Source organism: Athene noctua, chromosome 1 (genome assembly GCF_965140245.1).
Source record: "Athene noctua chromosome 1, bAthNoc1.hap1.1, whole genome shotgun sequence".
NCBI classification, from domain to species: Eukaryota; Metazoa; Chordata; class Aves; order Strigiformes; family Strigidae; genus Athene; species Athene noctua.
The window spans coordinates 197,536,256-197,562,879 of NC_134037.1; the positions used below are offsets into that span (position 1 = coordinate 197,536,256).

The window sequence follows — 26,624 nt, forward strand, 5'->3', positions numbered from 1 at the left end:
GTGTTCCTCAGGAGTCTGTATTCAGACCAGTACTGTTCAATCTTCATTAATGACATAAACAACGGAATTGAGTGCACACTCAGCAAGTTTGTAGATGAAACCTCAAGCTGAGTGGTGCCATTGATACGCTTGAGGGAAGGGATGCCATCCAGAAGGACCATGACACGCTTGAGGAGCGGGCACCTGTGAACCTCATGAAGTTCATCTAGGCCAAGTGCAAGATTCTGCACCTGAGGCAACCACCACTATCACCATAGACTGGGTTATGAATGAACTGAGAGCACCCCTCTGCAGAAGGACTTGGGAATACTGGTGGATAAAAAAATTGGACATGAGCTGGCAGTGTGCACTGAAGCCCAGAAAGTCAACCATATCCTGGGCTGCATCAAAAGAAGCACGGCCAGCAGGTCAAGTGAGGTGATTATGTCTTCTACTCTGCTCTTGTGAGACCCCACCTGGAGTGCTGTGTCCAGCTCTGGGGTGACCTGTACCAGACAGATGTGGACCTGTTAGAGTGGGTCCAGAGGAGGGCCATGAAATTGCCAGAGGGCTGGAACACCTCTCCAGTGAAGAAAGGCTGAGAGAGTTGGGATTGTTCAGCCTGGAGAAGAAAAATCCCCAGGGAGACCTTACTGCAGCCTTCCAGTCCTTAAAGAGGGCTTGTAAGAAAGATAGAGATTTTTTTTTTACCAGGGAATGTAGTGATAGGACAATGGGTAACAGTTTTAAACTAAAAGAGGGTAGATTTAGGTTAGATGCAAGGAAGAAATTCTTCATGATGAGGGTGGTGAGGCAATGGAACAGATTGCCCAGAGATGTTGTGGATGTGGCATCCCTGCAAGTGTTCAAGGTCAGGTTGGATGGGGCTCTGAGCAACCTGATCTAGTTGAAGATGTCCCTGCTTGTTGCAGGGGATTGGACTAGATGATCTCTGATGTTTCTTCACTCCACAGAATGCTCTATAGAAAATAGTAATATCATGGCTGCCTTTGTATATGAGAAGTTAAAGCATGTCCAGAGTGACTCGCTACCAGCACAGCAGAGACAGGGAGCGATTGCCCGACTCCAGACTCAAGCACTGTGCTGTTGTGGCACTCGATGCGCTCAAACTCTTGTCATCATCCTCATGTTTGGAAGGAGTGCGACAGACATTTCACACCAGAATTTGTTCTGGTTACAGAGCTCTGATGAGTTTCACCTCCTTTACTGTGTGCTGCAGCTCCATTTGGCCTATATCCAAGTTTAGTTACTTCAGTTACTGAAATTGTTTTCCTGTTCCATTTCCTAGTATTAAATTGCTGTAAAATTAACTGGAAAACTACTATTATGTACCCTGTTTCTTTCTTTTGTCTTCACATTCTGGGTCTTTTTTGTTTGCATGTGTTTATTTTTCCTTTATTTTCTCTTTTATTGCATCTATGAAGCTTTTGTTCTCAATTTTCATGTCGTTTGACATATGAGAGAAACCAAATAAAATATTTTACATTTCTGTTTCAAGTTAAAAACCAGTTTTTATGCTGAACAATAATTGTATTACAAGGAAGCCTGATGTGCCCTCAGTGCCATTACAATATGTTGAATAAAAGGTAATTTAATGGAACCAGCGGAGTATTTGAAAGTTCACTGCATGAAAATTGGATTTTTGCCTTTTATTATTTACATTGCACCTTATTCATATTTAAGGCCACAGGGATTATCATCCTCCTTAATGGCTTTATTTAATAAAGACTTTGCATTTCACAGTATAGGATCTAGCATGGGCTTTAATCTGTTATCAGGATTTCAGTTAACTAGATTTAGCTTCAGTTGCCCTATAAATCCTATAAATATATCTAAATAATTAATTTTCTTTTATTGGATGGTAGTGGCTACTTTTAAATACAGCTGCTATATACTTAGCAGCTAAATGGTACAACTGTGCCATGTACAACTTTCTTTTATTTTTAAAGATTATACGTATCTATTAAGGTGACTGGCTAGACCAGGACCAGTCTCCCAAGACAAAAAACCTCGTAGAGGAACTGTAGTTACGGCTGAGGACCATTGAAACTGGGTTATAAGTGCACCTTGATGTTTGGGAGGAGAGGTTAGGGACAGGTGGATGTCACCGATCAACGTATTCCCTAATTGGGCTGAAGGACTTTGCATCCTTTGGTTGTGGTTATGTATATTGTGAACCTAGGGCTGGATGTAGCTGACTCCAGGGTGGAGGAGTGATGATAGATATAGGAAACGGAATGAAATCTTCTTGCTCTCCCCTTCACGCCAGAATATCAATACCCTGAAATAAGAAATCAGCCCTGCACCAAGCTTTAGGGTCAAAACAAGTAACAGTGAGTGCTAGTTCAGTGGGAATTACGCAGTGTAAACATGCAACCAGCCCAGGCACCCAGTAAAAAGGCCAGTCCTGCCCCAAAACAGAACAGAAATGAATACTGGTGAGCTGCAGGCAGCAGTGCAGGCAGCAGCGCAGGCATGCCGGCCCCTCTGTGGCGCAGATGAATGTGCTCAGCGATTTACCTAAGAGCAGCAGGAGATCATACAACTTGGCAGCTGTGGAAAAGCGCTGTTGATCTGAGAGTCCCAGTCTTTTCCAAGTTATTCCTGCTAGCTCGCGTCCTAAGGAGGGAAGATTTGAGACCTTCAGGGACCCACAAAGACCAGACACCATTCAAATTTAAAATGCTTAAGTTGCAATACTTAGAGCTTTAAAAATATTTTCACCTATCAGTGCCTGATTAACTAAGTGTATGAACTTGAACGGAAACGTAATATTTATTAAATATAGTTCACGTCATCATTTTGGCATTTGATATGCCAAGATTATGCATTTTTCCCAGGAATTAACAATTTCAGCATGATAACTTTAATTTGAAAAATGGCTTTTCTTTGCTAAAGGGAAGTTTATCCATGCATGTGTACAAGGAAAACTTTAATTAAAATTTATGTTCTCCATTGTTTCAGGAGTTTAAATGCACTTTCTCCCCTGTGAGACAAAAAGACTGCTTATATTTACAGCACTCAAAGGGTTAATGTGTGAGAATGAATATATTCAAAGTTACATTGCTGACAGCTCCATTGTGTTGGCAAAGGAAAAAGATGAAGCACAGCCTCAATTTACTTCGCTTGCTAAATCGTACTTTGTTCTCCCTATCTAGAGGAGGTGGAAAACATGGAAATCAAGATACTGCCTCTGCTGACCTTTAATATAGGGGGTTTTTAACCATTTCTCCCCTCACCCTTATGGAAAGCTTGCAAGAGATACCACTCTGTTTTTCTGAGGAAGGTCTGAGGACTTGAAACGTGATCCTCCTTTTCGGTGCCTACTGCAGCAGATAAAAATATGGGGGAGTTCTCCTTATGTTTGTCCAATATGGGAAACTGATGCTCTTAGATACATCTGCTATGGGAAAATAGGACATGTTTAGTAAGTTCGCAAAATATTAACCATTTGGTACATTTAGTTTATCCATGGTATAGGAGAATATTGCCACTGTTAGAGAATTGATGAATAAACTGGGGAAAAAAGGCAAGATAAGACTTTGTGTCAAGGCTCCATCTGTTCCCTGTAGGTTCATACAAGTTTCCCTGAAAACTTCTTTCTATGAATTTGAATGGAAAGGAGAAAGCCTAAAAAAAAAATCTGTTTCTTTCTTCTAACAGATGTTGTTGTTTATAGTTTTAGTAAAAGTATAATTTTGCTGTAAAGCAATACTTGTCCAGAGTAAACTCCACCCACGGAGTATGCAGTCCTTCAGAGAACCCAGAGGAAGGGACAGCAAGGTAGTTTCTCTCATTGAAACCTATGATTAAGGATGCTGTAATCATTTCTTGGGAGATGTTCACTTGTGCCTGCACCGCCCTCTCCTGTTGAAATCCTCCCAGAAAAGTCAGGAGGGAATAAATCCCAATGCTGTTGCAGCTTTCTCAGATTTCCTTTTGTGGTGCTTTTGATGGTGTTGTCACCTATCCCTGAAAAGGTTAGGATTTGCACTCAGAAGTTCTGTGCTGGACCAGCAGCTCTTAAATATCATGTACATCAGCAATACAGGTCCAAAGGAGCCACATTGTTGGAAACTGCTCATTTGCTAACCAGCATCTGGCAGAGCAGCTCCTGTAACAAGAAGGAAAGCAAATGAGGAAGATTAGAAATGTTTTGATTCAAGAGTTGTTTTTTCCTTTGAGGATTGATACATAGAGGTCACTCTATTAAGAAGGAAATGTTGCTTTTACTTCAATTCACTGCCTCAGAGTGAAACCTTTGCTTTGTTACTTTATTTCAATATACAACATTGCTATTTTAACCTTAAAAATAACCAACTTTACTGATAGGAAATTGTTTGTCTGCTAAGACAAACAAATTCATCTGTAACTAATATGAACGGTCTATTGCTTCTTCTGTACAAGGCATGCAAATCTCTCTCTTAGCTGTTTGTGATCAATCTGGTTTTCTAATATTTGCCAGTGGAAAGGCCCTGGCTCATTTCTTTCTTCTGAATCATATTTTGATTGTCTCATTTCCTACTGAAGTGATTAAAGCTGAGCTGGGCATACACAGATTGTAACTTCTACACATATCTTTGCTAAGATGCAATGTATATTATTAAGATTTCTAAAATTATCTACTACTATGAGCTTATTTAATGCACTAAAGCCTTCTAAATGAGTTAAGATAGGGTTATCCACATTCAAAGCTTCATATCAGGTGCATCTGTATGAAGGATTAGAAGGAGGAGGTGATGTGTCCTGGGTTTTCAGCCCAGCCATGTTGTATGCCAGAGGACCAGGACTCCTGGGTGCATTGAGAAACATGGCATACTTGGTAGGATGGCAACAGCCAAAAGGGTCCTTAACAGGTACCTGGAAAGAAGTACTGAAAAAATGCTAGAAAAGTGGCTGACCTGCCTCCTGGGCTATGTAGGAAGATCTGGGTCTGAATGTGCAGAGTGTGTCCCTGTACATTACTAGGTAGGTCACAGATTTACAGACTGCTTGAGGTTGGAGGTCCCTCTGGAGGACATCTGGTCCAACCCTCCTGCTCCAGCAGGGCCACTGGTTGCCCAGGAACATGAACAGAGATACTGAACAACAATGACTGCAGCAGAGTCTGTGACAGGTCATGTCAATGAAGTAAGCAGTCCTTAAAACTGTAGACCCATTGCTCTTGCATTGTTAGGAGTTGCATCCCTCTTTGTAGTCTTTAAAGGATGTTTTTGGCTAATTTCTTGATTGGGTGTGCTTTTTAATGTTCATATCTGTGCTACTGGCAACTGGAAGCAGAGCTGGAAAGTGCAACCATCTCTCCAGCCACTTAGCTGTGAGTCTTTCTTTTTCTTCAAACTTTGGAAATTGTCACCTGTCCTGAAAATTTATAACTTGTCTTTGCTTTGGGGCTAACGCAAGTTAATCTGGAGTATTTATAGCTATTATAGTTGTTTGACAAACAGGTTCAGCCAAATAAGAGACCTCAGCAGAGCAGATTAATAGCAGGGAGCCCTTTATTTAACTTGGCAAGGCTCATCACAAGCCATCAAACGAAACAGTCACTTTGTCAGTAGTATTGAATGGATGAATATGATAAAGAGGTCACCAAGTCTTAGAGCCTAGTTTCCCTCAGAAAGAGAAGTATGAAGGGCTTGCCAAACAGCTTTAGGACTTGACTATAGGTGTTTTATGTATTCAAAGCATATGGGGTTCATAACTATTGTTCCCTTTGGTATTGTGAGTTTTCTTGAAATGCAGGAAGGAAACGGGTCTTGAAGGAGCCCAGAAGTGACACACAGCCCAACTGTTTTGCTGAACTGTTTCTCTAAATTAAATCCATTGCTTCCTAAGTAGAGTTGATAATAGGATGTTGAAAACAGAGTATTTTAGAAGAAATTCTGAAAGTAGTTCCCAGCGGCCTATTACAGATGCAGGTATTCTGATGATAATTCCTGGTTCCCAAGTGAGGTACTCACTTAAGGCCCCAGTTCAGTGGAGGCTTTAAATGCATACTTGTGTTAATCCCTGTTACAGCAGTTTTGCCTGTGGTTAACTAGAGCAACGTGTTCTCAATTAAGTATGTCTGATGTGTCCTCTGCAGAAATAAAGGGCTAATTTGAGGTTAGAGATAATTTTCTCCGAGTAGCTACCGAACTCTGTTCAGGCTGTACCTGTCTGCATCTATTTAGCACAAGGCAACGCGGGCTGCGGTGGTTTACATCCTCCTTTCAGGAATTAAGAACATGGCTGAAGTCTCACTTGAGTAATTTACAGGAGAGGAGCTGAAGGAGTTGGGAAAAAGAAGGACTATAAAACGTAATTTCAGGGTTACTGCTCTTTGTCAGCTATTGCAGGGAGGATGGGCATTATAATTGTCGCAGGTGTCTTTAATTATATATGGCCTACTTCCTGAAATATTCATAAGAAATGGCGATATGAAGTGAAAGTTCTGGTTGGAAAGTATAAAGGTTATTTTTAAATATCAACAAGGTGATTTCCTCTACCAGGTTCTCCGTCTAGCAAAATGACTGGATTGCTGCATTTACAGAAAAAAAAAATGTCAAAACTGTTCTTTCACCTGTGCATCTTCTTTGCCTTGGTTAAACCATCCCACAGTAATGATTGCTGTAGATGTGTCTTCAAGTCCTAAGTGCTGCAGGTGTGAAAAAATCCTGGCTCCTGATGAGCAGCCAGGCAGCGGAGACAGGGATTTATAGGACAGTGTAAGTGTTGCAGAATTCAGAAGCAAGTATAGTCTTCAGTTTTAAGTTTGATGAGTCCTGTGAGCCCTGCAGGACTGATAAGTCCCATAAAGCATATGGTTAGCAAATTGTGTGAATTCCAGTCTGAAACAAATGTAAAAATAGAGGAACTGGTTTTAGCACTGTTTTTTACTGTCTGCACTTACGTTAGGATTGTGTTAGAAATAGGAACACTAAACTTTTACAGCTGGCAACAGGTGGAGGATGATGAACAGAAGGATTGTTCTGGATGTGTAGGGAAAAAGCAAGATATAGAAGATAATGGGAATTAAAAGGTCTGCTGTTCTAATAACATAACTCATTTAGGTGTACCCAGCAGTAACCCCCATGGGCAGTCATCATTCATTTCTGCACACTTGAGGCTGTCACCGGCTCGGCGTGCATCCTTACCACGCTGCTATCACATGGGGGCAGTGAAAGGGGATGAAGGGTGGCATTATCTTGGTGAACCAGTCATCTGCAGCATCATCCTAGTCCCCCCATCTCCGGGGAGTGCCTTTCACTGAATTATTTCATTTCTCCTGTGCAAGCAGGGAACAACCTCTCTGCGGTACAAGCCTGCACTGGACACCAGCCATCGAGACATGCCAGCATTTGCTTGGGCCACTGCTGCTGTGTCCCCTGCCCCATCTGCAGGTTGCTAACGTGTCTCTCCCTGAGACTGGCTAAACCATACATGACTCTGCAGTGTTTCTCCTTCATCTTCCCAGTTACAGTGTTCGATGAGGGTGTCCTTATTCACAGACATATTTAGCTGCAGTCCTACATGCCTCCTGGCCTCCTTGTGTGGTGTTTCGAGCCAAGTCATGGTAATGTTTAGGAAAAGATCCCAAACTTAAGCCTTGCTTTAACCTGATGACTTAGAAATTTGCTTGCAGGATGCCCAGTGTGTACTAATCCTACCAAGCGGTTGCTGCTGTCTTGCCAGCGAGTGCCTTGGTGCATAGGATGGTCTCATGGACTGCTCCTTCCTCAGAGGTGACACTGACACTGCAACCCAGCAGGGCCCTGCTTGCTTCTAGTGCCTCTTGCTAATTCACGTGACCCTCTTCTTGCTCTTATAAGTCAGGTAAGGCAGTAGAGCCTTTTAGCCGGTTTCCTAATGCTGTATTCATAAATGAGACCACACGATCATTGCCTTCAGCCTCTGCTTATGGGGTGCAAGGGTGCAAAAATAAAGGTCATTCTGGAAGGATCCACAAACCACCTGCCTCCCCATGGCATGATTCAGCTACAAGTCACTCACCATAATTTTTTTTTCTACATGTAAGACCAAAAGCCAAAGATAACAGAAAGAGCAGGAAGGGCCCTGCTGGTGTTTATAGATCCCTAGGACAGCACGGAAAAATGTCAGTACAGTATACCCAGACATCCAGGAAAGCATCTCTCCCAGCTGGGAATCCATTTGATGTGAGCATGTGAGTATCGGCCCAACACACAAGGAACTTTAGTGTCAGGGTGTGCTGTGCTGCATCCTGCCCAGCACCATCCCTCCAGATGTGGAAATCTGGACGATGGAAACCCCCACATTTTAAAATTGTCACAAGCTGGCATTTTGTAAGGTGCCTCCTCCCATGACTTTGAAGAGTGGCCAGTTCCCAGCAAGCCTCAGCACGTGACTAAGCAAATTGCTGCTTTCTTATCCTTTTGCAGCCCTTGGAGTTGTGTTTGAGGTCAAACTGCTTAACCAGACACTACCACCCCCTCACCCCCCTTTTTAGGTAGGTCTTCGCTGGTATGAAGAGCTGCAGAAGTTGCCTCAGGAGAAAAGCTATCTTGAATGTGGATTCTGTCTGGCTGCATGGGGTGTAAACACTTGGATGCAGCTCTTAATTAAAACCTGAACAGTGATGAGCCATGAGGGGGTTTTACTAGGCCCCTTGAGATTTATTTTTTTTTTTAATATAATAAAGACAATGGGAAGTAATTGCCAGCAGTCTGCATCAACAAAGTCTGGAGCTGATGATAGGGACAGGCTGTTGAGTCTCTAGTTTGTCCTTGATCACAGCAGTGCTCCAGGTGTCTTACAATGGAGAAGTCAACATACTAGGTGTTGTTTGACCAGCAAAAGGTGAAAGAATGCTCACGGCTTATCCAAAATACCATTCCTCTGCCTGCTCTGTGTGGCTGTATGTATATATGTGTATATATAGGGCCAATATAATTAAAATTTTGCAAAATATATGATCTCTATGCCTTATCATAAAAGTTCAGCCTGAAGTCTGGCTGTTTCGTTTGTATGGATGCATGCAGGAGGAAGGAGGCTGACTTTATTTTCAGGTAACGGAACTGCTCTGCTGCTGCTGCTGGTACTACATAGTTTGACAAGGGATAAGGAGGTTTTGGTTTTGTGGCCATAGCTATGCTTCGTAGAGCAGTTGGGATGAGTTGTGGAGCCAGAAAAGATTTTGATCCTTTTACGTGCTGGTTCAGTAATGTGTGTGTAACATTTATGTGTGCTAAGTAAATCTCCCTTGTGAAAAGCAATCTTTAAAGGAAAAAGAAAGTCTCTGTTCATAGCCCCAAACCCGACAGCACTTTGATTTTCGTTATTATTTATATGCAGGCACTGTTCTCTGTAAGAGATCCCAGTTTCTGTCTCTCTCTCACACCTGGCAATGCATTGCTCTGTCAGGAGTCTGTAGGGTACGTGTGTTTTAAAAAATTAAGTGGTGTGTATTGAACTTTAAGATAAAACCATCACATTTTATATTTTAGATGTGCCAACCAAGGCCAAAACACTAAAAAGAAGGAAGGAAGAAAAAATTACACCAGAGCTGAATAATTTTTATACTCAATTGTTTCATAGTAAAATGTAGTACAGCGAGTGTGCATAATTTACCTCTTCTTGTTGACTGCCTTTGCAGAACTGTATCTGAATCATTTCCTGTTAGTGAATAAAATCAAGAGGTTTTCAGGGTTGTTTAGTCTGGGCAACTGGGAGTTGGTGTAGCTAATGTGTTCCAGGAGGTTAACCACTGTGAACTCTCTTGTCTGAGCCATTTCCCCTTTTCGGGTGGTTTTCTTACCCGTGCAGTTGCCTTTCAGGTAGCAAGTTATCAGCTGTCTCGCACGTAATGTGAAAGAGATCAATCTGTGGCAATGTGAAATGTCAAAAACATGTATTGCCTGTCTCTGCTGTAGCCGGGGAGGGGCGAAAGGAGAGTGATTCTTCCATAACAATGATTTCTTTTCTACCAGAATAAAGAGATTCGTATTTTATGTGCGGTAGTTTTTGAAAACCTCATTTTGTATTCACATAAAATTATGTTAACAGGCAGGGTATTTATCTCTAATTCACATCTTTAACTAGGGGAAAGGTATTTCCTCCGAGGCATTTTAATGGAAATTTTTATTTACAGCTAGAATCCAAAAACCATTAGGAATTTTAGGTGATGCTGACAACAGGGAGTAATTAATGCAGACTCCTCTGACCTGTATAACGCTGTTGCTTTGGAAAACTGGGCGCAGGCGGTGTGGCTTTACGCTGCGGAGCCATCTGGAATGGGCAATTACATGGTTTGCAATTAGCTCCTGGTGTCAAGATCCTCAGGTCAGAGGGTTTCTTCAACATAGCGGTTTCTGTGGCACCAAGGCACTAATCTCGCACAGGATGCCTGCAGGCTATTGCTGCTGGCAGTGCTTTCTTCAGCATTTAACCTGGATGGTTTTGAACAGCAGTCCTTCTTGTACTTTTTTTATTAGCTGCATTCGTGAGCTTTTCATTGATTTTCACCCCCCCTCCCCTCTTTTTTTCTTTTAACAGCGGCTGATGTATTTGTAATTAATTATTTAGTGGGCATAGTATGACATAAAAGGGAATATTTTACAAACGATTATATTTTTCTCCTTTGTGTAGCTTTTCTTCCTGCTCTCTTGTGATCTCCCCACAGCTGATCTCATGGATGATGAAAGTAACCACTAATGGGCTTCCACTTGTCCGCAGCTATAGGTGCGCTACATTTCAGCCCCTGCACAGAGGGATAAATTCTCGAGTTCCTTAATGGAAATTTGGAGAGTATTTCTCACATGTAACAGAAGCATGCTAATGGATGGCAAAAGCCAATTCCATTCTTGGGTTTCAAATTAATTTGTGTGAAAGCTCCGAGTTTAATTCAATTCAGAATGTGCTCTTAATTCAGTTGAAGAGGAAGAATGGTGACTATGGTGAATACTGGGAATCTGATGGCCATTATATTAATTTTTAGAAAAGAAATGTATTCTTGCTTGTCATACTGTTCACATTAACAGGATGGCTACAAACCATACAGTATCATTGTAAATGATACTGTATGAACCATTTCTGTGCACATTTCTGTTTGACTTAAAACAGTGATGAGCACTTGAGAAGCATTTTCAAAATGCTGCATTAAAAAAGCAGTATTTTTGTGGTAGGCAGCTTCCATTAGGTTCATAGTAGACCCTAAATCTGGAGAATTAAGTGAAGGTGAAAGTCTCTTAACAGGTTTTTTTATATGTATGCTTAACTAATACTCTACCAGGTCTTACTAGCCCGAGGCTCCAAAAGAAGCACTGACTGAATAATTTTATTTCTAAATACACATGCCTTGACAATGTCAGTTTTTAAAAGGAGAGTTTAACTCTTCATGTATGTGGGTATAAGGTAGGAGTGCTCAAGGTCATTTAACAAAAGTTAAACAAAATATGCTGACACTAATCCATTTATTGTGTTTACAGAACACATTCAGTTAGCTTCTGTACTAAATTTCACCCTCTAAAGCCAAAGAGGTCATCGGACTTACACAATATATTGGGTTTTAATGAGTGCTCTGTTATAAAATTATGAACTATTACTTTCACATGTGCATGTCGGTTTTACTTGTGCCCAACAGGCAAGAGAAAACTTGGGAAGTTGTGTGGCAAATGTCTGTCTCTCATCATTGCTTCAGGGTGGGCGATCACAGTAGGTGGGTAGGATGTGAGGTGGAATCGCGCCGTCCATCACAGGGGGCTGCTGGCATACGTGTTCCTGGGACCCCAGCCAGCTCTGTTCACTTCCCCCTGCTTTAGGGTGCTAATTGAAAGTACAGGCCTTCAGCTTGAAATGGAGACAGAATTTGATGTGGGAAGGGAGCAGGTTGTCCAAGAGAAAGGGAGGAGTAAGAAGAGACCTGGGGAGCAGGGACCCCAAAGACTGCTCTTCCCCTTCTCCAACTTCTGCTTAGACTGGGAAAAAGAGAAGATCAATAACCTTGCTTCAGCTTTGAGAACCCTACCTGAATGTTTATTACTGATAGTTACCTATAATACCTTCTGTTTTCTCTGGAAGATCTCTGGAGTAAGGGAGATGCGTCCTCAATCAGAATTGTGTTGTCTTCTATGCTGTTTCTAAAAGTTGGCTTGAGCTGCCTCACTTGGGATCTCTCAAGAAAAACGATTAAAAAAGTGTTTCAATTATGTGAAGTATATTTCTGAGAAAAGGTTGAAAACTGGCCCATTTGAATTATTAAGAGATGCACCTAATGATGGTTCTCCAGAGCCATAACACAGTGTACAGTGTGTCCTCTGCTTGCTGTACTGCTTGCTCTGCTCACCTGCTTTCCAATGTTTACAGCATCTATTATCACTGCCATTTGTTTCATGTAACTCAGATCATAAACTCCTGAAAGCCAGGGTCCTGATTTTACCTGCAAAGTCCCCTGTTAGTAGGTTGTTCTGTGAAAAAGTATTACTAGTAACAACGACCAGCTGTAGTGAGTACTGAAGCTGAGCCATGTTCCAGCTGTGCCAAGGTCACTCACTTGACTTCCCCTTATCTCAGTTTCTCTGGCTGTGAAGGTAATGTTACTTTGCTTCCTTCTCAAGAGGAGATTCTTTGAAGATTTCTTTCTGTTTGCAGCTTTCAGCATAACATTTTTCTATGGTCTTGCTACTCGTGGATTGGTCTGTTGAGAAGTGAAGCACAGGGAAAATGGTAAAACAAAAGTGGGCATATAGTTCAAAATGAGCTTTATTTGCAATAGGCTTTTTGTGTTTGTTTGGTTTTTAAATTTTTTTTTCCTCTCTAAGTAAATTTGCCTTTCAGAAGTAGGCTCAAAAAGCAGGGAAACGGCAGGCATGAGGAGGATGTTTTTTCCTTTTATTTATGCAACTGCTGCTTTCCAGAAATCTGTCATAGGGTGTTTTTAGGAAGCAGTGAGGACTTCAGATCTTCACCTCTGTTGCCATGTGTATTGTCTACAGGCTGTGCTGGATTCCCTGGGAACAGTTATGAATTCAGGTGTGAAGTTAGATGTATAGCTGAAAATACGCAGACAGGCATACATACGGTCTCAAGGGAGAAGACCTGCCTGCTCTGTTTGCAGTGCACAGTGCACTTCAGCAGCTAGAGTTTTCCAGCAAATTGATGACTCTTTGGGTAAGGCTAATAGAATTGCCATTGTATGAACGCAACACATGCCGCAGGTGTGCCTAGGGTTAAGGAATAAGGTGTCTTACAAGGACATATCAACAGGATTACTTTGGTAGATAGAAAACATGATTTTTCAAATGCTAATTCTTATGTTTCTAGGGTGATATTTTATTCTTCCAACCATGACGTATTCTTGAGTTCCTACAGTCTTATACAGGATGTGAGAAGTGGAACTGTACTGAATATTACCAAGTCCTACGCTTGTTTTTGCAGCTTGTTCCAAGCCCTCTTCAGTTTTCTGATACTTTAACACAGCCCTTAATTTCTGGTACCTTTGAATCTGGGAACTGGTGGAGCTTGAATCAGAGCTTGAAAGGTGAACAACATTTTTTTACTGCCTACTGTAAACACTCAGCACTGCAGTTAGTTATGAGTTGATTGTGACATATAAATGACGAAGATGGAGATGAGAAATGATGAAACCCTTAGCACATAGCAGTATTTATTTTTACTGAAAAAAGACAGGGCAGTTTTCTATTATTTAAATTTACTCAAATAATTGACACTGTGACAGGTGGCTGTTGGGACATTACCTTCAGCATTTCCTATGAGTTACACAAACTCATTTGCCCTGTTTGTGGGTCTTAGTACCTGATTTTCCCAATTTAGTGATGGGAACAGCGCTTTTTGGGGATTTGCAGGTATGCTGCAGTTAACTTACTGGAGCTAAATCCTCTTGTCACCTAAGGAAAGCACATAATGTTGCTAACACTCAAGGAGCCTGGCGTGCTTAAATTAGCTGTAGAGGGGAGCTCAGTGCTCAGCATGTTACCAGGCCGTGGTCAGAAACAACAGGTTCCTGTGTATGTCACCACAACAGATGTGCTGTTGGGTGCTGGAGTTCAGCAGTGTTTGGGGGTATGATGTGACTGCAGCGCACCACTGCTCAGTTCCACCATTCCCCCAGCCTCCCACAGTGGAAGTGGGCATGCCACGATGACAGACACTCAGGAAAGGGGCTTCAGGTCCCTGGGACCTGGCTCTTGGTTTCTTGGCACCGATGTCTGTCCCCTCCTGCGCAGGCAGTGACCACAGCACTTGAGCTGTGTACTGGAAACCACTACTTTTGATTTCTTTGCAGTGTTAAAAAGCTTGGTTTCTGTTTGTTTGGTTTTGTCCTGTGTCGTGGCTTTAGTAAATCCTGAAGTGCAGGTTCGACGAAAAAACATAGTAAGATGTCATTAGTTTCAACAGACAGTTGAAACATGGAGGAGGTGTATCAGCAAAGAGAGGTGTGTGACCACTCATTGTACTGATCAAGGTTAATGAAGCCATGGTTTTAATTCCAGGTCAAAGGTGCAGGAGGGTTTTTTTCATGTTGTCAATGGAGATTTGTAGCCACTGTGCTACCATATGTGAAAGTAAATCTCTGCTGTTGGCAGCTTGTATTTTATTTTGTTGACCATCTGGTATGCTGCTGCTGTGGACCTCGAGCTTTGCGAAGGTTTAATTTAGTGTACATTAAGGTACTCTCCATTTCAAACTATTTTTTCCTTAATGAAAGGTACATTCAAACAGCTTCAGCAATTACAGACTGGGAATAGAGCGGCTGAGGGGCGGCCGTGTTAGTAGGAACAAACATGGGCAAGGTATTATCTTGGTTCTGGAAACTTGCATTGCTGACTTACACAGCAGGTTGGCCAGGCTTTTGTGTGCTTCAGACGGGATTAAATTGTGGAAGTTTACTCAAAGGTTACTCATTATTTTGTAATGTTACATGATGGCGGAAAATCCTTTGAGGGTTAGATGGCATTGTCCTGTGGTCTTGCAGGCTGCAAGTATGGGAGAATGAAGTAAAACAAATGAAATTTGCTATAATTTTTGTGTGTTTAATGTCAAAGGCATTTTTAGTGCAAGGTGAAGTATCATAGCATTCATCTTTTCAGAGTTAAAGATTTTGGTGGGGCATTCTTACAAAGAGGATAATGTTAATGCCAACAACATGTACATCCGCAAACACATGTACTGTGATTCTCGTTAAATAAGCCTGAGGAATAGTGTGAATACTTCTGTTCAGAAGTAGATGCATTTTTTCTCAACTGTTTTGTTTTCTTTGGAAGCCACAGTTGGGCTCAGTAGCATAATGTGGTTATCAGTATCACTGTGCTGCCAGTACTAGAAATTAGCCTTGTGGTGTGCTTTAAATAGGACTTAATTCAAGTTTGAGGCAAGCTGTTTGTCTGTGTTTGCTTATGGTGAGAATGTTAAGGATGTTGCATGTTTTTGTTTTTAAATAAATCAAAGCAAATAAAAGGAAGAATTAAGTAAACAATTTATGTATCTTTGTGTTCAGAACGGGTATTATAAAGACTACTGTGATTTAAGAATAAAGCCAAATAAAAGGCAAATGTACATTCAACTTTAGTTAAACTTATTTCTTCCAACTAGATTAGAGATTGTAACAGGAGTACCTATCATGAAATTTATGATACATTCAAGGCTCACTGAAATGCTTTTTCTTCAGATAGAATTAAGAAAAATTAAAGTGCAGGAGTAGAGTCTAAATGCACCTCATCTGTCCAACAACTCCTGCAGGCGGGCTGTTAGACGTAATGAGAGTAGTTCTTATAAACAGCTTGGTCTTCTTCAGACTATTGAAAAAGACTTAGCTTTTTCGACATAGTCTTTATTTCTCGATATCCCTTTAGATGGGATTCACTTCTTCTCTTTGCTGCCCTTGACCTGTGTGTCCAGGGTTTCTCTCTGCAGCACCTGCTGTGCCAGTGCATTCACACTGTTCTGGCTGAGATTTCCATTGCCCACCTCCCAGCGATGTCATGCTGAAGCTGCCACGACCAGAGTTTATTTACTGGAAAGACATGGGGAACAGATTGAGGTCCGCAGTTGGGTCTACACTGCTGGTCGTGAGCAGCCATGGAAAGGGGCCCGGTGCCAACCTTGTCTGTCATCCGTACTGCCACTCCATGGGAGGGCGGTGGTGGGAACACCGCGGGTGGTGTGGGAACAGTGTGGGGCTCCCTGTCTGGCTCAGCTGCCTCCTCATGTCTCATCTACCTCGAACTGGTACCACAAGACTGAGTTTTAGCAGACAAAACAGCATGGGATCCTCCCCAGAAGGGCCCTCATCTTTCTTGAGGCAAAGACAGATGGGGTTGGTGATGATCCTGAGCACAAGCTAAATTGTGTTCAAACTGTCAGTGCAGAGAAATGTAACCTGCAGCTCAGGTAAGTTGAGATGTTGTCATTGAGACTAATAAAACAGCACAGCTCAGTGCTACATTAAACAAAGCTGTCTTGAGATATTCACTAAATCCACTGATGTGGAAACACGTGTTAAGAGAGACGTGCCTTGGAGCCTTGCTTGCCGTGGAGGCGAGGCATTCAGTAAGCAGCTTTTGAGAAGTGAAATTGCCAACTCCGTCGCTGCTGTCCTAACTTTCTTGTCGGGATGGTAGCACACCACGCTCGCACCTCAGCATGTGGTGTGAACAGCAGCACTGTCAATGGAAATGAGGGGGAGCAAAATTGAAATCCCACAATGTAAGGCAAAAGCACAGCAGAAATCGTGTTGTAAACTACTGCTGTCCTGGAAGTAACTATGTAAAGCCATCGTTATGACAGTGCATTATATTACTTTGTCAGCAGAAGTTCATGATACAGGATCATTTCTAAATGTTGGGTTGAGTCCCTGCTTACATAGGAAATGTTTCCTGTACATACATCTATTTGTACTGCCCTGTATGACAGTTCTAGAGGCTAAAATCACGCTGCCATGAAACTCTCTAGAGAAGCATCCTCTACAGGTGTGTTTTGAAGCTCAGTAAACAAGGCTTTCTATCTGCTCTGCTCGCTTAAGCCATTGTGATTTGACAATACATGTCTTGTAAGTTTTCTTCAGATTTAGTGGAGCATTTTCTTGCAAAAAGGAACACAGGCTGGGATCCTGGGGGGGCTGCTTAAACTACTGTCCACATTGAGGTGCTCCCTTCCGCCTTTAGTGCTGCTGATCTCTTGGTGGGTTTACTTTGTTGTGGTTTACAAAGATGCTGGGAGAGGGTGCCTGTCCAAACAACTTTCGAAGGACTTTGGCTGAGGCTTTCGTCTGGGCTGTGGGACTGTAAGCACCAGCCTTGTTGAGTTACTGCTGTGCTGCTGACAAAAGAAATCTTTCAGTGCCGGGGACGTCCTGGGCTGGGACCACACCTCTGATACAGGTAGTACTGGCCTTCAGCTTTTACATATGCCACCCGTGAGATGGAAAAGAGCAAGCAACTGTGACATCTTCAACCAGAGAGCTATTAAAGAAGCACCATTATGATAATAAGCCCAACATTATGTAGTAAAAGAGGTGTCACACTTCTCTTTTGCCCTTTATACTTGTTTCTCAACTTCTTCTGTCTGTTCCCGTGTAGGCCGTGTCACACTGTGTGAGAGGTGTCAAGGGACCATCAGCTTTAGGCTCACCAGGTTAGAGCTCATCTTGACTCCTTTGCTATGTTACATATTTCATTTCTGTTGAGATCAACTTTTTTTTTGTTTTATCTGCTGGCATTTTAGAGCCATTTGACAGGAATATTTGTGAGATAAATGCTTCTCCTGCAGATAAGGATAAATGTAGGTGTGTTATGGAAATAACTAATAGTGAACACTGTAAAACAGCGGGAAGGGAGTGAGGACAGATGGGTTTGTTTTTCCGCAGGGAATCTAAAATAAACTTGATTTGTCTTCTTTAAATCCTTACACTCAGTTGACAAAAAATATAGGAAGTGATGTTTACTCATGTAATAGAAATATCTTAAAAAACAGTTTACATCACCTAAGGAAATTTGGCAGGTCAGGGATTTATTTATGTATGTCTGTATGTAACTGGGTTTATGGGAGGGTTGATGCTTCACCATGCTCTCTCTGATAGTAACATAATCTGTTTTATTTTCATAGATGAATCCAAAATCTGTATTTGGCATTCTGTGTGTTCTGCAAAGGACATTTCTCTCTCAATTTGGGTCGGAGATTTTCAAAGGCACATACAGCAGCTAGGCATTTAATTTTCACTCACATTAATAGAATTTGACCAGCTTCTTCTTTCTTGCTTTCATTTCATGATGTCTTTCATTTCACAGTTTTTGTTTCAATTGCACCTGCCTAGTAAAAAGATGCAGGCAAAATGGGCATGTCTGCCAGCTCTACTGCTTCTTGTAGTCTTAGTATACTATGGCTTTACCCACTGATTATTGCTGTGTTTTTTTGTTTTATTACCTGACACATTTCTGGATGCCCAGCAAGTAGGGAGAGCAGTAGCTCGGACTGGTCAGATGGAAATCCAACAGTCCAGAGTAAAACAGTCCCAAGCCATCAGGCACTGGCTGCCAGTCTGATGGGCTCTGGTCACATCACATGCACTGCATCTGCAGGGTGGCTTGCTCCTAACCTGCATGGTAAATCTGATGTGCACCGTGCATGGCAGAAATGCTACGTGCATATGGATTGGGTATGCAGCATCCCAAATACATGGCTATGGGTTTGATTTTATGGTAGGACACAGACCATGTATCACCTAAATCTTCTTTTCTCTCTAGGGTAGATTCTTCTAGTACATGTGTAAGGATTAATTTCTAAAATAGCCATAAAAGCCTATGCTGCAGTTAAATGTTTCTTAACCACGCTTTTCCTTAAAGTGTGGTATTTGCAGAGCTATCAAGTTACTATGTTTTTCTCTTTTCATGGCTGTTTTATTTTAAAAAATAATTTCTGTAGTTGTCCAGATTTTGCTTAGCCATCATGTCTCTCTGTAGTCTGCTGAGTGATCAGCATTATGCCTGGCTTGAGGGAGCGTTCACTTGGACACGCAACATCATCTCTTGTGGAGCACATCCTGGGCAGGATGCAAGTGCCTAGCCCCAGGGCCTTGGCAGATGTCTCAACTGCTTTTCAAAGTCTTGAACTGAAATTGGTTCATTATTGCCAGTGTCCTATTTAGACTGTTCAGAAACGAGCAGCAAAAGAGTAAATTGCTTGAAACTCCATTGCAATGAGGATAAGTGCAATTTTACAAATTGGTGTTAGTAATGCATTGTTTATAATAAATAATTTTGATGCAGAAATAGACGTTGCGTGGCTATAACTGATCAAGTACTTTCCGGTGAGGTGGCCAAATCACACATCCTTGGCTTGTTATGCTGCTCTGGTTTAAGACTGCCTCACCTGTTTTAAGTTTGCTGAGAACTACTATATGGCAAAGGCCCCAGCTTAATTGATATTTGCAAATGTGGCTTGATTAAATAACAAGGTGCACGCTTCCTTTATGTGACAAAACACTTTGTGAGTTATCCCTGTGATGTGTCATTATTAGCATGCTAATCATATATTAACATACGGGAAAATACAGAGTATTTTAAGTGAGAACCAAAGCCTCCCATCTAGCCAGATACTGTAGCTGTGAATTTATGGTGCAGTTTTTCAGTGGTTATGCTATAACAGGCATGTAAAAATCTCTCAGACCAAATCAGTAAATTAGTTGTGCAAATGTATCTGTGGTGTCTTCAAAAATAATACAGAAACAAGCCAAGAAGTCAACAGGATCCACTCTTTGCCCTTAAACACATTTAGAAAAAAGAGGAATAGATGCATTTAAAGGCTGGTAATAATTATGTTAAGTATATACAGATACTTCCTGCAGTTAATACTGCGTCTTGCTACGAGTATAAGGAGCAGAGTGCAGAGGAGCGTCATGGTTGCATCTTGCTGCCAGTGGCCAAGCCCACTCGCCGCAGACCAGGTTTACTATGTGGTTGGTCTCCGGTGGTTTCTGACACGTGAACACCACTTGCCAGTTCACAAAGGATTTGAGAGGAATTCCTGTTCTGATCCACTGGGACAACTCTTCACCTGGGGCCAGACCTCCTGTCGTCCCTGCATCCTTCCCAGCATCACCACAAAGAGTCCATCCCAGGAAGGCCAGTGCCTGTTTAGACTGATATCCACAAAATGGTAATACCCACCCTGCAGCCAGCCGCTGGGCATGGGCTGCCCTGCCTGTTGTCCTGCCTCGCCTGCCTGCTGTCCTGCCTGCAGCCTCAGGGATGCCTGGGCAGCTCTCCTGGGGTGGTCAAACTTGGAGAAACCTTTTTTGTTAACTTATCACAAGGTGCTGCTGGATTCCTTTTCCTGCAGGTGAAACGGAAATGATACAAAAATAGCCCTGTTGTATCATATTGCTGTATTCCTGCTTCAAATTCAACACAAAATAAAGAGTTTACAATGCAGAGGGCTATGGTTGCTAATGGAAATCTAGCTAACAAAGCAGTAAATGGCATTTTCTTACAGTATTGTTTAATATACAGAGGTTCAATTTTCTGTGTCCTTAGTCTGAAACCTGATAATTGGCTAAATCTTATTTGAACTGACCATGTTGTCTCCAGTTTATTTGTCCATTAAAGTTTACTGATAAATTGATGTTTCTGTAATGGTTTTAATGTAAAGAGTACTCTATGAATCACTGTTTTAATAGAAACAAATTCAATATTGATGCTAACTTTTTGCTAGCAAAACAATGGAACACAATTATCATGATTTATTAACACATGAAAATAAACCAGGATCTTGTGTACTATCCAAGAAATTGCCTATTTTTTGTTCAATCAGATGTAGTAAATACAGTTTCATCATTGTTTTATAATGAGGTTTTGTATTTCTGAAATAGCTTTCCCCTTTGATATATTAATCAAACTAGCCAATTTAAGGATTGACTCTTGTGTTGCATGTTTTATTTTGCTTTACATGCCCAAGTATAGAAAATTACGTCTCTTTCCTAAGAAACATTTGTGTCAGCAGTAGCAAGGTGGCTGGCTTGGAGTAGACTGTGCTGGGCAAGTGAGGGACCCACCCTGCTCATCAGCTCGGCAGGTCCCCCCTCAGTGCTGCCTCGCAGGTAAGGATTGCATTCCAACCAGAGCGAGTCCAGGGAAGTAAACAGGAGCAGGACTATACAAAGGAGTGATGGAGACCTTATAAGGCCCCATCCTTCTTCCTGACCTGGCGGATTTCAGTGTCACCTTGTTTAATCGTGTTTCTTACATTTGAACCTCACATGTACAATGTGCATAACAGCTAAACCTTAATAAAGGACCACATTCAGTCAGTGGGTTTTATTTGTCATGTCAGTGCTTGTTTGTAATTTTCCAGCTCCACTATTCAGTTTTATAAATGCTTTATAATTCCCACTTTGTTCTATGAAACCATCAAGAATTTTCTCATGATTCTTCAAGTTACCCAAAGTGTCCTAAAAAGGCCTATCCTCTCTCAGAAACAGGTGCCAGTGCAAAAATCCCATCCACCTGCCTGCGTATGAGCATTTTCATGACAATCTTAAGTTGCTGTTTTATGAAATAGCCCCTTTTATGTTCCCATTAAAAAAGCTAGTAATAGCTTTTTGAGGAAGCCTGCATAACCAAAGATAAAAATGTTTAATAATTTCCACCTTAACACAATAGCAGTTGAATAAAGCTATTTTCAACCTTTATGGAAGTTATTTGGGATTTCTCTTTTATTAAGTGCGATTCTAAAATCCCACTTGTCTTGACTACATAGTCATCAGCATTGTACTTTCACCAGCCTAGACTGGTGTGTTGTGAAGTACGCAAATTATGAAAAATGAGGTTTATGCCCACAGCCACACACCAACATGCACAGAAATCAGAGATGAAAATCTCAGGTCCTATTTCTTCTGCATCAAACTACATAGCATCCCCTGTTAACTGAAATTGCTGTTTTCTTTTTCTGACATTGCGTTTCTTGAACACCTTTTCTGGGCTTGTATAGCTCTCAGCCTCACATTTACAGATGTGCCATGTGTGTGGAGGGAGATATGTACTTACACCGTTAAACCTAAAAGAAGCTCTTAAAGCCTGAATGAAGAGAGCTCAGGGAAGACTGTGGAAGGGGAATGGGATCCTAAAGTTTCCACCACTGTCATAAGTGGATTAAGAAGTAGTGCTTAAAAGTTGTGAAAGCAGATGGCAAAATGTCCAAAGAAAGTAACAAGAGCAATCAATGACATCTGGATCTGATGTCCCTTCCAGTTCCCACCAGCAGCTGTCTCAAATGGGTAGTGGTGCTGGCAAGGACGCTGGAGTCAGGGTGAAGGAGAGAGGACCCATACTGCATGCTGGCGTAACCCCTTATCCCAGATCCTCCCCCGTGCACTGTCATCCCAGGCAGCTGAGGGGGTTGCAGGTTTAGGTTTCTAGGCTGCTAAAATGCTGAGGAGAAACCGAAGAAATCGTAGGCAGGGATCCATTATATATGTGCATGCAGCAAGAGTGTAATGCATTTCTGTCACTGTAAATTCCTTACAAATAGTTTGTAAACACCAGTTTTGGAAGATTTCACTCTTTTCAATTTACTGTAGAAGGATGGTCCTTGGTAACATTTACAGGCTTATCCACAGCTTTTTTGTAAGAGTAAAAAAAAAAACCCTCCAAAATAAATGTAGCAGCAAAACTTAATATTATTAAAAGATTAGTTTTGACTAAAAAAAAACCAACAAAAAAGCCAAAGCTATTTGCCAAACTTGATACAAACTCTTCTTCCTGAAAATTTAGCCTGTATATATGCTCTAATAGTTTAAAACCATTTCAGATTTGTTGCTTCTTTAGATGAATAGTTTCCTAAAGTGTGATGTCTTTTTGTCCTTTGCTGAGGTGCTGTTTCATTCTTCTTGAAGCACAAAGTTACCCTACCCCTCAGATCCTTGAGTGCTGCCTACAGTACTACTTCTACAGACTCTTGCTACTTTTTGTTCGAATGCAGTCACCATCAACACAGTCAAACCACGTTAGTGCATAAGGTTGGTGCACCATAGGTGAGCCCCTGTTGTTCTTCACAGCCTCCTTAAAGACGGTCCAGTGGCAAGGCAGTATAATAGAAGTTGTTGAAAGAGCCTCACTGAGGCATGCTTTGTTTTTTACATGTTGTATACAGACTTCTTTGTTTTCAAGTTTCAGTGCCATGCAGACATTCTGCTGCTGTTTTTAAACAATATAATTTAATTGTAATAGTTGCTGACAGGGAGAGGAAATTTGGGCCTTTGATATTTGGGTGATTGCAGCTTTTAGTGCTGTGATGGAAAATAAATGGTTTGTTTTCTTCAGGCACTCTGGAAGTGAGTTTGAAGATTTGGATACTGGGGAAGGGCATCTGCTCGCTTTTTTGCCTCCATTTTCAGAGCAAAGTTCTTTAATTTTTTATTAGTGTAGGACTCCTCATTTCCAAACTCAGCAGCTCTTTAACAGTGTTTGGTTACCCTACGAGACCCACATTTCTAATTTACAGCTGTTTTTTCAGTGGCATTATTACATCAACAGGGCCTAGCAAAGCTATCTGGCAAGGGCGAGACACTATCTTTGTGCTGCTACTCTCATATTACAAGCGTTTATAATGTCTCTTGTAGGTCCCTTGAAAATGAAAAGCTTTTGAGAAATGTTGAGATGACTGTTCCTTTCTCTTGTGCCCCCCACACAAATCACCTGCCGTAAGATAAAACTGGAGTCTGAAGAATCATAATTTAATTCTCTCTCGAGCTGGCAATCTGCTTCAGCAAGTCCTTCATATGTCTCTTACAGAAGCCTACTGACCTCCGAATGACACATTAAAAAACAATGGAGCCAGCAACGATGCCTCTGGAGTTGCTGCAACTCTGAGGTCAATTAATTGTCACTTAGGATGATATATCTGAGGTTGCCATTAGTTTCTCAGCCTGAAAGGGGCTTGGGGCAGGCGTGCTTGCCTTGTACATGGCTTAAGGGCCTAGGTGTCCTTGATGCTGATGCAAAGACGGAGGGCAGTATCACACCATCAACTTTGTAGGCAGAGTTTCCCACTGATATCAGAGGCCTTTATGCTTCTTTCTTGGTGGTGAAAGTCCTGTGCACAAGCCGTTTGGGCAAGGAGCAATCTGGTGTCCTGACCAGCTAGCCAGGCAATGGGCTGACAGCCATTAATTCATGATCCTGCTGACGACTGGACATTTACCTGTTTTTTTCTTAGCAAGTGTTTAGAAACTCCAAAAGCAAATATTCAGTCCAAGCTAGGTGGTTCTCAGGGATTTCATGGTACTGGTGAATGCCTGAAAATGGTTGAAAAGCTCTTGTAGGCACAGGGTCATATACAAATAAGCTGAGGTTTTTTTTCCACAAGAAAACATTTATTATCTCCATAGAGCAAATGGGTGAACTTGCACTTTTTCATAGCTTATCTCCCTAGTTTTCTCCTGGGTCCTGTCCCCAGACAGAGAGCGGCTGCTCCATATGTGCCGTTCTCCTTCCAAATCACCTTGCTGAGTGACCCCTCTCTGAGAAAAGAGGTGAGCATGGCCTGGGGACAGTCAGCCTCTGAGGCTTTTGCCTGCTGGCAGCTGTACACACGGGGTCTGGCTCCCTCCTGCCCGCACTGCAGATCACCTCCCCGAGACTCCCCGAGCCTGCCCTGTGCCTGACTCCAGGCTGAATTTCACTGTCTTTTTTGGTAGATGCAATGGGAGAAAAATAGACATTACTGCGATTTCAGAGCCTCCCATGCCGGACCTGGATTTGGGAAGATGGGATGCAGCATCCAGGCAGCTGTGTCTGCCAAAGGTTTATCCGTCTGTCTACTTACTACATAGTAAGGGTCCCAGAGAAGTTTTAGATTTGTTCATCTGTTTAATTTCTGGGCTATGCTGTGCCATTGATGTCTGAGTAGCAGCTCTGGCATAGTTTCAGTGACAACTTTGAGCTTTTCTTCAGCGGGTATATTTAATTACATCAGCTTTTTAACTGCTATGTTGTCAATACTTCTAATATCTTAATATCACAGAGTATATATATCGAAGATACAAGGCTAAGTTTTATGGGATACAGAAAAATGTAGAAGGATTTAGTAGCCATCTGCCTGTTGGAAGTAAATCAGTTATTTTTAACATTGTTTTGGAGTAGATGTTGAATATGTAACACATAAGAGGATTGCAGTGGTGATTCACTGAAGTATGACTTACAATAGACATTGCAGAGGAATTTAGAGCTCGTTGTCCGTGGCTCTGCAGTGGTCGGTACTGCAGCCTGTGGCAGCCCAGGGAGGCTGTCAGAGACCACCAGCAGCAGATCAGCCATGCCTTGGGGTTGCCTCTCCTTGCTGCCTCCCCAGAGGCCAGCAGCTCAGCCAGCTCTCCCTGCCACAGAAATATTTCCAGGCTTTGCTTCAAAATGACCACTAACAGTTTGCTGTAGCACGCTTGTCTCCTTTATCAGCTGTGCTGTAGGAACGCGCTTGGCTTCTGGGCAGATGAGGCAGTGGGTGGAGAGGGAAGGAGCAAGGACCATTTCCAACAGCCAGAAAACAAGAGTATTCGTCTTCTGCTTCACTTGCTGTGGCTCATGGTGGACCTCTGCCAGATGCATCTACTTTTTCCTGCCCCCAGGGGTGCTGGGGCTGCTCAGTTACCTCCTCAAGAAAGAAAGGGAAAACTGGCTTCAAGGCAACAGCCACCTGTCAGTTGTCACTGTAGGGAAGGCTGCAGCACCAGGAATGCTGCCCATCACGTAGGAGGTTGTACTTGTATACCACAGTCAACACCAGATAACAGTCTCTGGCTGTGAGACTTGTTCAGGTCACACATGGAACAAGTGATGGACAGCAATGCTGTCAATATTGATGCAAAATGATCTTTTCAGACATTTGGCAAGAGCTAAGTGCCATTTCTGAAGAGTGTATCAAAACGAAAGATGGGAAACCTTTTCTTAAAAAAAAAAAAATGGTGAAACAGAGCACTTGGAGTTCTCTGAAATATTTTGCAATGTAGCACATATCAAATATTTATCAGATTGTTTTCTAAATTCAAGTGGAAGTTGAGAATCCTTCTAATGATTCTGAAACTGCATATCTGACAAATAAACAGTTCATCCAAAAACTTCACTTGTGCATATCGTTAGCACTGTAGTCTGTTTGCACTGCTAACAAAATCATCCCATTCACTAATTCTGACACACGCTGCTATTTCACAGTGTGGTAGCTCAGTTTGAGAAGAGAGCGTAAGTGCAGATAATTCAAGTTAAGTCTGCAGCAAAACAGAGCTGCACAAAACCAAATCCAGGCTAGAGCTGTGCAAAAATGTACTGTCCTACTGACTGTTATTCTCCACAAATACAGTTTTAGGGCATCTGAATCCGCTTGCTCATTTTGGCTAAATATAAACCAAAAATAATAATTTTGCATTGTTTGAAACATTTTATTTTGGCATTTTCAAAACAAAACCAAGTTAAGTTATTTTGAAAACGTCATTCCAAACTTCCACTTGATTCAATATGAGAAGGGGCAGAAAATGTTTTAAACTGAAACACAGCATTTCATCAAACCTCTAAATAAATTACTGTAACTGGAGGACACCCATCCTTGGTCACTGGTTGGATTAGCTTCCTGAAGGGCATGTGGCTCTTCACTGTGATTATTATCAC

The 26,624-nt window shown here is 41.9% G+C and overlaps 1 protein-coding gene across 2 annotated transcripts in view; it reads left to right on the forward strand.

Moving 5' to 3' along the window:
* The window catches only part of SH3RF3 (SH3 domain containing ring finger 3), a 254,495-nt gene that overhangs the window by 14,401 nt on the left and 213,470 nt on the right, over positions 1-26,624 (forward strand). The window contains exon 2 of one of the 2 annotated variants that reach the window (XM_074909556.1): positions 16,111-16,137. The exons of the other annotated variant lie outside the window; for it this stretch is intronic. Within the exon in view, the coding sequence (XP_074765657.1) occupies positions 16,111-16,137 (27 nt within the window). The remainder of the gene's footprint in view (positions 1-16,110; positions 16,138-26,624) is intronic. 2 annotated transcript variants of the gene reach the window in all.